At 38.0% G+C, this 12501-nt stretch overlaps 1 protein-coding gene across 2 annotated transcripts in view; it reads left to right on the forward strand.

Moving 5' to 3' along the window:
* The window catches only part of slc8a3 (solute carrier family 8 member 3), a 189668-nt gene extending 187797 nt beyond the window's left edge, over positions 1-1871 (forward strand). For both annotated transcript variants that reach the window (XM_038285110.1, XM_038285109.1), the window contains one exon: positions 1-1871. In XM_038285110.1, the coding sequence (XP_038141038.1) occupies positions 1-377 (377 nt within the window). In that variant the 3' untranslated portion in view covers positions 378-1871.
* Positions 1872-12501: the final 10630 nt, after the last annotated feature.

Consider the following 12501-nt stretch of genomic DNA (forward strand, 5'->3'; position numbering starts at 1 on the left):
ATACATTTGCCAGCAAGGTTTCTGCCGTCCAAGACACCTACGCAGATGCTTCGATTGGGAATGTGACCGGCAGCAACGCCGTCAACGTCTTCCTGGGAATCGGCATGGCCTGGTCCGTTGCAGCCATATATTGGCACATGAAAGGGAAGCCGTTTGTGGTGGAGGCCGGTTCACTGGCCTTCTCCGTCACTCTCTTCACCATCTTCGCCTTCCTGGCCATCTCGGTGCTGCTCTACCGGCGCCGGGCCCACATTGGAGGGGAACTGGGCGGGCCGCGGAGACACAGATTGGCCACGTCGGCCTTCTTTTTCGGCCTCTGGTTCCTTTACATCCTCTTCTCCAGTCTGGAAGCCTACTGTCATATAGAAGGCTTCTAAGTAGATGAGACTGATAAAAAAGAAGTCCGACGAAGTCTTAAACAAGGAGTTACTCCTCATTTTGGGATATGGGTGAATGTTGAATGCTTGGGTCAAAGAAGAGGCAAACCTGTGTTTTTGTTTTGTTTTTCTAAGAAATGGCTCCTGCTCTCTTCCTCTCTAACTCCCTCAGCCCTGTCTGTAAGAACCCTCCGAGGCACGCATCCTGCCCTCTATGGCTGACAGGCTTCGCTCGCATGGGAGCTAAGCTCGAGTCTGTAGCTGGGTTCGATTTCCCAGCATGCCCTAAGGATGTCCACGCCAAGAGGGGGTCCTGCAACCTGCTGGAAGAAGCCCTGCTGCTGGGGGGAGAGCAGAGTCACAGAGGTTTATATTTTTCTCAAAACAGGACAAAAATGACTTTTTAAAAAGAAACATATTTTGGGGATAAAAATGCAAAAAAAAATATAATAAATGCAACAAACAAAAATAAATCAAGGCAGTAACAGAGGAATCAAAGAACTATTTTCTGATCTAAAAGAATAATGAGAAATGGAAATTTGCTGTAGAGAGACAGCGGTACGGATTCATAGTATTTATTTTTATTTGCATCGTTTCCTAAAGGAGCTCTGTGTCGAAATCAGGAGGAGGAAGAAGGAGCGACAGAGACGGCTCACCAGCGGACGAATCCCAGTTCAAACCACAGAAAAGGGAAAACATGGACACAGCGTAGACGGTCAAACTGCCCCGAACATTACTTCCTTACTCTAAATGTATCTACATATAATATATTTCCATATTTGCTGTATATTTTGAATATTTGTTTTAAATGTAGTCCTCTTCTGTGCTAAAAGAGGAGTGCTGCAGCAAAGGGGGGAGGAGACGGGGGAGGGAGGGCCGAGCTATATATCCGGACGATGTCTTCACCTTTCTAAGGGTTATGTATCTTGCCTAGCGGTAACAAGTATCACATTGTATTTTATTTATTTACTGATATCTTGGTCTCACTTGACTTTTCACCTTTTTCGATTAAAAGGGGGGAAAAAAAGAATAAAATCTTCAAAATGTGTTGCTGCAGAAATAAATTCAGAGGTATTTTTATACTCTTCCTTCCATGCACTTTGCTGTACAGTTCTACTTCTGGATATTTCTTTTACTTGTACATGAGCAAAAGGTCAGTGGTCAAGGTCATGACAACGAACGGAGAGGTGTCTGCTGCAGCTGCTCTGCTTCAGTCAGAGGAACCCGTTTTTTTGGCATAAGGCTTCATTAACTGATATTACTTTGATGTCAGTTCCCCCTTCTGACACTCCTGATTGGTTCATCTCTTTATCGTGGGTACATAAGGATCTCTTTGCTGGATTTTGAACCCATAAACCCTTCGTTTGTCAACCGATCAGCTGATATCAGTCATAGAATACAAACCTTCACTTCCTTTAGACCCCACAGGTAAACAGATCACCTTTCATGTTCCTGCTCCTCAAACATGATTAATTAAGATGCAATGAAGAGAGAGAAACCCAAATAACATTCTGGCAAAAACACGACAACTGTAAAGTCTTCTCCTTGATTCCTTAACATGTAAATATTGCAATTCTTCCCTCCACAATGTGTCTCTATGGAGATGACACGTTCAACGGGCTGATATGTAACGTCCCATTAAGAACAGAGAGCCATTATATATACATACACAGTATATACAGTTGTGCTTGAAAGTTTACATACCCTCCCATTTAAGAATATAAGTATTTTAAATAATATAAAACTGAAAAAAAGGAATAACAGTTATGAATTTTTGTTTACAAAACAATTCTAAAAAACAAGCTGTCCAAGAGACATGAAAGTATGAATAATAAACTAACATAGATGTCAGCGGGTGCAAAGATATTCCTGAACTTTACGGAAAACACCTGATTTCATAGATTGCCTCAAAATGTTGTCACTTGTGCATCTTTACATATTTAATTCTTAAAATATATTCAAAATCAATCTCATGATTTCCATTTCTTCAATTCTATTCAGTTTATTTCTATAGCTCTAATTCACATCATGTCATCTCAGGTCACTTTCCAGTTCACCAGATCATCCACTCAGATTGATTCAAAGTTTTCTATCTAAGGAAAACCAGCTGATTGCATCGACTCATTGACTCTTCAGCAATCCCTCACACTAAGCATGCTTGTAGCGACAGTGGAGAGGAAAAACTCCCTTTGAACAGGAAGAAACCTCCAGCAGAACCAGGCTCAGTGTGAGCGGCCATCTGCTGAGGCCCACTGGGGTTCAAGGAGACAGAAGCAGACATAGAAAAAGCAGAAATAAATTCAGAGGTATTTTTATACTCTTCCTTCCATGCACTTTGCTGTACAGTTCTACTTCTTTAATAATTATTTCTTTAGTAATTGTTATTTATTATAACTTTAGTCAATATCTATTTATTTTACTGGCAGCTGATTTTTGTTTGACTTTAATTCCAAAAAGGAAAATTAAAATAAATCTACTAGACTTTGTTTTCAAGTTTGAAGACGTTTCGCTTCCCATCCAGGAAGCTTTTTTCAAATGAAAATGTCTGAAATAGCGTTGAATTCCAGGTTTTATACACTGTATAAAACCTCGAAGTCAATGCTATTCCTGACATTTTCAATTTCAAATATTTGACTTTAATGGAACGGTATATAAACTTTCAAGCACAACTAATCAGATGGTTTTTAATGAATGCTTGGTAGAAATCTATGACATTAATATTTAATTAAGTTATATATTTTCCAAGATGTATTTCTAATAATGTATCAATTTTCACCGTTAGTAACAGAGTAGGGATACATTTAGTTTATCGTCATCTTGCTGATAATGTTTGCTTCTCTCCATTAACATTTATTTTTTTTTGTTTAGCTACTGCTGATGGTTCTAGATTATAAATCCTGTTTCCAACTCAAACATCAAGCAATGTTTCTGTTTTCTCCTCCATTGCTCTTAATGCACATTTTTTCATTTTAAGACAAATTGGTTTGCTGTCCAGATACGTTCATGTCTTGAATTGTCAGCCTGGAAGTTTCTATTTTTTATGTCTTCATTTAGTTTGGATTTTGTCCAAGTTTTAGATAAACCTCCTGGTTGATTTACCCCCTTTAAGGCGTCTCTCCCCCTGCAGCTGTCTGGTTAGGGTCAGTCAGCTGCTCTTTAAACGCCTTCTTCTAACTGCAGCAGGGTTAGATTTATCTAGATATTAAAAATGAATAACATCAACAACTTCCGTACCTTTGAAGGATACAACCTTGAGGTGCCCAGCTGATAAATAGCAATATTTCCTATTGGTAACTTCTTATTTAAGTTAAGCAACTGACTGAACTTTATAATCATTCTCGATTTCAGATATTTTTCCAGATGTTATAATAACCTTACTTAAGGTTTGTGGGTCACAAAAATCAACTTGTTTCAAAATGTAATATTTTATTTCTAATGGAGTTGTGGGTAAAATAAATAAAGCTTTGAATGTTATCTTAAGAGAATGGTTGGCTAAATTCTCCATAGAGGCGTCAATGTGGTATTAAAATAATCAACAGATCGGATATATTGTTTTATAAAAGGACTTTTAAAGGTAATTAACCAAATTCTATACATCGATGCCTTTCCCTAAAATAGGAATTTTGAAGATGTTTGCCCTCCTGGTTCTTAACTATAGCTTCTCTGTAATGATCTTGGATAGAAGCGTAGTCTCATTCTGAACACTATTAAATTCATGTGCTTATTAGCACAACAGGAAGATAAAACAACAAATGATCTGCAGAATGTGGGTTAATGTCTAACTGTTTGAGTTTAACCTTTAAGAGACGCACCAATCAGAAATGGCCCAAATTGTTTCCTATAAATTAAAGTGTGCAAATTATATTCCCTGTTTCTTAAAGGTATCCTATGCAACCGGTGTTGATTTTCCAGCGAGGCTCCCCCCAGAGGGCGAAAGTAAAAGTGCACTGTCGTAAATATGCACAGCTGTTCTCCTGGTTTCTCCGTCAAGCCAGGCGCGGTTGTTTTGAGCTTAGCAGCAAATGACTAATGCTGCGTTCACACCGCAGCTGGCGTGACAGAAGCAGCGAGTTTACATGCAAAGTCAAAGGAGCAGCAGGAGCAGCGCGTCTGAGCAGCTGAAGCAGGGAGAGAGACACAGCGCTGATGATCAGAGGCTATGATCTCTCCTCTTAAACAGTTTATTGACGCCTAAATTAACTTAAAATGCAGAAATCTGCCGGCAGAATATGCAGTTTGGATTATTTAGATGAAAAACACCTACCAGCTGCCGCGGTGAACCGCGAGGATGTTACCTGGCCAGAGGCTGCTGATGAAGGGATTCATACTGTCGGCGCCCCGCTGGTATGTGGGGGTCTGAGCGGCTCCGACAGAAAAAATATTGAAGGCAGGATAATAATCTGAATGAACTGACGGCACTGATTACGTTTTCAGGTGTATTTTCTCATTTAAACACATATTAAAACTACTTTATTCCAAATGATCACAGAGAAAGGACAGTGAAGCTCCGCCCAACGCGCGTCAGACACACTTTTGCACCGCACAGCCAGAGCGTCAGAACTAACTGGTTCAAGCAGCAAAAATGAAGCAGCAGACACGATTTTGCTGCTTTTGCTGCGTGAACGTAGCATAACTGCACAAGGATCGCCACTGTGCTAGCAACGAGAATGCTTTTAACTGGGGGGTGTAGCAGTTCTCGCCGTAAAGCAAGACCGACTCTCGCGAGACTTCTGAGCCTGTGGGTGCGGGTCGGTGCTCCTGCAGTTGCAAGTGCAGTATTTCCCCCACAGACCACCAGGGCGGCCGAGAATACCTTTGTTCAACCTGAAATGACTCATTTAATCATCCAAAACGATATGGAACACATTAATTAACTGAAAAATGTTGCATAGTGTGCCTTTAAATAAATCAAACCTGAGAATTAGACTAATTTTTGTTCAAATTGCATCATTAAACAACATATCCATGAACGTATATCTTTAGGTTTAGATTATGTTCAATTACTTTGTTTCTGTTGAATTCAAAATGACTACCTCTATTGAAGAACCTTCATTGTCACGATCCCACGAACTCTTAAACCTGTAGCTGATAGAAGCGCCATCGGTGCATCTCTACGTATAAAATAGCTATAAAAGAAATCAGACAAGAGATTCCTAGATGGCAGAGACACTAATATCTCCTGAGTTCCTCCTCCTCCATGGTGGGCAGTGCTGTAAATATGCCTGCTGGCTGCTCCTCTCCTGATCCTGGATCAGACCTGCTCACCTCACCTGATCTCTCATCCTTTATCAAACCAACAAACTTTCAGAGGTCAAAGGTTAGAGAATCCAAGGCAACACAGAACCCAGCTTATGTACAGAACTGTCAGTGTGTCTGCAAAGAAACAGCATAGTGAAGCGACGGGGGGGGGGGGGGGGGGGGGGGGGGGGGGGGGGGGCACTAATGTCACATTTCATCCACAGGTTGATTGCAATGGCTTGATTTTTTATTTTATTTATTATAATCTTACAAGAAAGCGTTTTCTGAATTTTGCAGCTATCCATGCTCTTAATGTCATCTCTGCATTCTGTTAACAGCTCATTTCTTCAGCTGTGTTCTGGTGCGAGCTGTAGCTGCTTTTCTCGTGCGTTTGTGTGGTATGCATGACGCCTGCCGCACTCAGCACTTCCTTTCTGCTTTTTTTTTCTTTCTTTGCTTTTTCAGTCTGAGACTAAAGTGAAACATCACTGTGCAGTGACTGGAATATGATGGGATTTTGTGGGAAACTGAAGAGAGTTTTAAAATAAGGGGGATATATTACTGTTTTAACTGTTTTCTTTCTTTCTTTCAGCGTGTGTGTAACAGATAAGGGGCACATTTTATTGGATGGGTATGTTTTTTGGCCTGCTATGAGATGTCAAAATAAAAAAAGCAAAATTCCAAAGCTGATGATTCTTCACTGTCCTCAGATTAAAAAAAAAATGAAGCATCTTTTGGTTTATAGAGTTTCCTCTCTTACCTTTTCTAGTCAGTTAAAATAGATCCTGCAAATTCTCTCTAGAAATCATACTTCTATAAACAGACCAATGATAAAGATCTGTTAAAAGGCATTAGATAAGTTATTGCAGCATCTCAGTCTGAGAAATTCAGGAAAAGAAATCCATCATTTCAGTATATTTTTCCAGGGTGTACAAAAAAAAACAAAAAAAAAACATGGCAGCAAAAAAGCTTTTTTTTTTTAAACACTGGTCGCACAACTAGACTTTACTAACTATAAGATTTCACCTTTTTCTGGATCCTCTTGTAATCTCCTTTTGTCACGTTCCCCACATGTATTATATGGTATCTGAGAACCAGAATTTCTCTTAGGAACCTTTTCCATGAACCATTGTTCTCATAAAAGACCCAATGATTACCCATTTTAGTTTATAGGTAGAGTTTGTCTCTTTTTTTGTTGTTTTTTTTTCATATATTTTCATATTTCAGAGTTTAAATTGCCATGCACTTTAAGTTTCCAGGGCAGTTTAAGAGAAAAACAGACCTCCAGCAGGATAGATCACTACTTAAAGGTATTGTGGAGGATTTTCATGAATTTTCTGAAAGACTTACTTCACTTAAAAAAAAAGCACAACCCTGTACCTGCTTCCCGAGAGGGAACGCCTATTAAACGTGTGCGAGAGCGTGCACAAACCCATTTCTCTTCGTGCACGCTCTGTTTAACCCTGTAATGCCAAATGTATCATATTTGATACATACGGTTTCTGAAATGTTTTGCGTCTGACACCTTTTGCATAATTTAATGGTAAAAACTTTGCTCAAAATCCTATTGTACACAATCAGATATACCTGATAACAGAGGGCAGAAGACTACACAAAAAATAATCTTGACTTATCGCATAGTAATAAATTATTACCTGTAATATCAAAAATGAATTTCTGTTTATTCTTTTTACATATTTTGTTAAAAGGCCAAATAAGGACTTATAAAAAAAAAAAAAGTAATTTTCTGTTTTGTTTTCTTCTTGGATCGGGCTTTAAAGGGTTAAAAGTTGCTGTGTGCATCGCTCATACAAGCTAACTTTCCAAAAGAAGATTTGCAATTTTTCCACTATGTCAGACTCACCACCGGTAAATGGCGGCCGAGCACGAAGGAGGGCCTTATATAAACATTCTAGTCAATCACTACAATGATTGACAATTAGGAGGACCACTTATTTTGATGATCCACCCAGATAAAGAACATCCTCCACTATACCTTCAACATTATTCATGAGAAATTCTTCCTCATTTTTATCGTCACACCTACGTTGCTTTTTTTCTGCAATAAAGCCAGATTTTAATCTCATTGGACCGATGCAAGCAGTTCCCCTTAAACTCTACAGCCCAGTTGAACAACTTTGTTTTATTAGCATTGATAGCAACCAGTTAGCAGCTAATAGTTGACATGGATACATTCTGACTCACCAAAGATGGCGTTCTTTGTTGAAGCTGCTGTTGAGCTTTTTTTTTCCAACTCCTACCATCCTGCTGGTTATTTTCAGTAGCAACCTCATCATGAGTCCAGATCCAACCGGGGGCCGCTGACCTTTTGAAAGGGGCGGGCCCTCATTTTACATCCTATTTATACATAAGAAGCAAGGAAACCCTGGTTTAAATATGGATTCTTATTCACGATTATAGAGGAGGTTAGGGTTTGTTACCCAGGTTCTGGGATATTACTCCATGTCTATGTAGGTAAACATCAGACCTAATGATGAAGTAATGAAATGACTCTGACCTTGGAGTCCATTGGGGGAAGCTGGAGGGTCTTAGAGGTAGCAGAGAAGATAAACGGCATAAGATTCAGCCTAAATAGAAATTGTTGAGGTATTTTGAATATGTTTTTTGGATTATGTGAGGATCCTTCTTAAAAGCAGCACCACAGCTTTAGTTGATTGACTAAATTAATTTGCAGGCATCACATCATGGAAGAAAAAGCTTCTGATAACTTTGGCCCTGATAGGTTTGTTATTTTATATTATCTTTATGTTTTCAGTAGTAGGTTATGCTGCTGCAGGAAATAAATTATTAAAACAGTTTTTACTTTATTTTAAAGCCTGTTCTTTTATTCATATTTTTTTTTTTGCTATGAAAGACATTTAGAATACATAAAGAAGGAGAATGTGGATATTTTCCCCTTGTTGTTTATTTAATATCAGTAAATGTTGCCGTTTAAATACCTTCCCTGAGTGGGAAAAAAAGCACAAATGTGAATAATCACAAACTCAAATGTAGTTTATTTACTACACCACACTTTTCAGCAAACTCTCTGGCTGTTTTTGCAAAGATTAATGTTTTTTTTTTGGTGTGTAATTTTCACAATGCTATCACAGCCAAGAGCAGATGAACTGCACTGTTTACATTTTTCAAAACTGGAGGTTTTTCATAAAGTAGATTTGAATTTCTTTATTCTAATTCTTTTTGTTTTTTTCATGCAATATTTATCCTAAAGAGAGAAATAATAAAAAAAGCAGCTTCAGATAAATTATTTCCAGGTTCATATTAGTTTAACTGCTCATCAGAACCTGCTGAACTTTCCATCATTTCTGTATTATCTAATGTTTCATGTGTTTTCTTAGACTCTATCTTTGCTTTTAATCCTGTTTTTAAAACGGTCCAAGGCACAACAGGTACTAACGCCTGCTTAGTAATCAGTTTCACAAAAGAAAATTACTACTAACCACATGATAACTGTGAACTGCTCCTTTAAAAAATGTATAGTTTTTTTATTTTCCCCACTAGTTAGCTTCAAAACAACATGGTGACCATGATACTATGTAAACCAAAAGTGCCAACACTCAATAAATACATAAAACAATAAATCATTACTTAGGTGACATGATGCATTCATCATTTAAAGTGAATTAAATACACCTGTCATTAATTAAAAATGTTATTAATAACAATTTTGATTGAAAGCTGTAATTAGTTTATAGTTTTTTGGTCCAGAACATGAAGAACGGATCTTATTTATTCTATGAGCCAAACTGATCAAAGGCAGTGGGCGTGGCCAGCACTGCTCTGGTCAATTTGATTGGTCGAAGGAAAAGTTAATATGGAACTTAACAAGCTCTTAATATATATATAAGTTTTGTGTCATTCTGCACAGGTGTGATGATTAAATGATAAAAGTTTGTTATAATCATGTATGATTGATGAATCTTTTCATAGAGCTCTCTGATTATTGGGGCCCACAGGGCAGCAGAGGCCCTCAGTGATTCTGCTTGTGTCTCTCTCAGCGCCTCACTTGTTTTCTTCTGTATTTTTTGATCACATCGATTAAATAAAGGTTTCTCGTCTTCAAACATGACATATAACTCCTGAAAATTAGTTTCCAAAGTAAACTCAGTGCTTCTGATTCAACTAAACATGAAGTTTTAGTTTAATTCCAAACATTAGAACAAGCTTCCCTTTTGCATAAATGGGGCCCTTTGTCTGAATGCCAGAGATGCTTTTTGTTTGTTTTTATACTGTTTTTTAATGATTCTGTTTCGTTTCAGAGAAATGTGCATGGACTTTCTTTTGATTTTGGATGTTTTATCCTTATTAAGATTTTGAAGTGGGTGCAACAAGTAAATAAAATATTCTATTTGAAGAAGAGAAAATATTTTCTGTATTTATTAGCAGCGTGGGGAAGGATTGTGTGCAGAGTTTTCAGTTCGGCCCTTCGGCCCTCCACCGGGGGAAACATGCCCTGATTGGGGCGACACCAATACAGCTGCATCTACATTTATAAAGCTTGTTCTTGATTTTATCAAAATATACACCAAACATTTTTGACCAATTAAATTCTAACATTTTAAAATGTCTGTGTGATTAACACTGGCTTCAGTAAAATATTTTGTTCCTATTCTTCAGCCTTTCCAAGACTTTGCCACCAATTATTTTATGGAAAGTTATTCTATATTTTCTCTCTTTTTTTTTTTTTTTTTTTACAATCATACTTAAATTTAATTTAAACTGGTTTGAAATTGTTAAAATCCAAAAACTAACATTTAATAGTTTTGAACATTTAGGACCAGTTCCCACCTTTTCCAGTTAAATGAAGATAAAATGCATCTAATCTAAATCCTGTTATTGTCCACATTATGAAGATCAACACTGTTTCTGCACACCAAGAAAGTTATAGGTCACAATTTTTGAGACATTTAAAGAATATACAGGTGCTGGTCATAAAATTAGAATATCATGAAAAAGTAGATTGATTTCAGTAATTCCATTTAAAAAGTGAAACTTGTATATTATATTCATACATTACATACAAACTCATATATTTCAGATGTTTATTTTGTTTAATTTTGATGATTACAAATGACAACAAATGAAAATCTCAAATTCATCATATCAGAAAATTAGAATATTGCTGAAGACCAATAAAAACAAAGGATTTATAGAAATGTTGGCCAACTGAAAAGTATGAACATGAAAAGTATGAGCATGTACAGCACTCAGTATTTAGTTGGGCCTCCTTTGGCCTGTATTACTGCAGCAATGCGGCGTGGCATGGAGTCGATCAGTCTGTGGCACTGCTCAGGTGTTATGATAGCCCAGGTTGCTCTAATAGTGGCTTTTAGCTCTTCTGAATTGTTGGGTCTGGTGTATTGCATCTTCTTCTTCACAATACCCCATAGATTTTCTATGGGGTTAAGGTCAGGAGAGTTTGCTGGCCAATTAAGAACAGGGATACCATGGTCCTTCAACCAGGTACTGGTAGCTTTGGCACTGTGTGCAGGTGCCAAGTCCTGTTGGAAAATGAAATCTGCATCTCCAAAAAGTTGGTCAGCTGCAGGAAGCATGAAGTGCTCTAAAACTTCCTGGTATGTGGCTGCGTTGACCCTGGACCTCAGAAAACACAATGGACCAACACCAGCAGATGACATGGCACCCCAAACCATCACTGACTGTGGAAACTTTACACTGGACTTCAAGCAACGTGGATGAAGTGCCTCTCTTCTTTTCCTCCAGACTCTGGGACCTTGATTTCCAAAGGAAATGCAAAATTTACTTTCATCAGAGAACATGACTTTGGACCACTCACCAGCAGTCCAGTCCTGTTTCTCTTTAGCCCAGGCAAGACGCTTCTGACGCTGTCTGTGGTTCAAGAGTGGCTTGACACAAGGAATGCGACAGCAGAAACCCATGTCTTTCATACGTCTGTGTGTGGTGGTTCTTGAAGCACTCACTCCAGCTGCAGTCCACTCTTTGTGAATCTCCCCCACATTTTTGAATGGGTTTTGTTTCACAATCCTCTCCAGGGTGCGGTTATCTCTCTTGCTTGTACACTTTTTTCGACCACATCTTTTCCTTCCCTTCGCCTCTCTATTAATGTGCTTGGACACTGAGCTCTGTGAACAGCCAGCCTCTTTAGCGATGACCTTTTGTGTCTTGCCCTCCTTGTGCAAGGTGTCGATGGTCGTCTTTTGGACAACTGTCAAGTCAGCAGTCTTCCCCATGATTGTGTAGCCTATAGAACTAGACTGAAAGACCATTTAAAGGCTTTTGCAGGTGGTTTGAGTTAATTAGCTGATTAGAGTGTGGCACCAGGGGCCATCAATTTTGAACCTTTTCACAATATTCTAATTTTCTGATATGATGAATTTGAGATTTTCATTTGTTGTCATTTGTAATCATCAAAATTAAACAAAATAAACATCTGAAATATATGAGTTTGTACGTAATGTATGAATATAATATATATAAGTTTCACTTTTTAAATGGAATTACTGAAATCAATCTACTTTTTCATGATATTCTAATTTTATGACCAGCACCTGTATATTACAGAGTAACACTTAGCAAGTTTAGCAATGGTACCAACAAAACAGCTCAGTTTAGCTGCTGTTCAGTTATCATATATAACAGAATTCTAGAAAGGAATCAGTAAAGAAAATATCTAACTGTTTAAATCAGAGTAAACCCAACAAACCCTGGAGATGCACTAAGATGAGCAGAGATACTCTCAGCTGGATTCATCTGGAAATTAGCCAATCAAACACTGTTCATTTGATTATTCAAAGGTACAGTGGAGGATGTTCTTTTTCCAGGTGGATCATCAACATAACTGGTCCTCTTAACCGTCAATCATTCTGGTGATATGTTTGCGTAA

This window comes from Cyprinodon tularosa, unplaced genomic scaffold (assembly GCF_016077235.1).
Source record: "Cyprinodon tularosa strain WSP-4 unplaced genomic scaffold, ASM1607723v1 ctg207, whole genome shotgun sequence".
Lineage (NCBI taxonomy): Eukaryota > Metazoa > Chordata > Actinopteri > Cyprinodontiformes > Cyprinodontidae > Cyprinodon > Cyprinodon tularosa.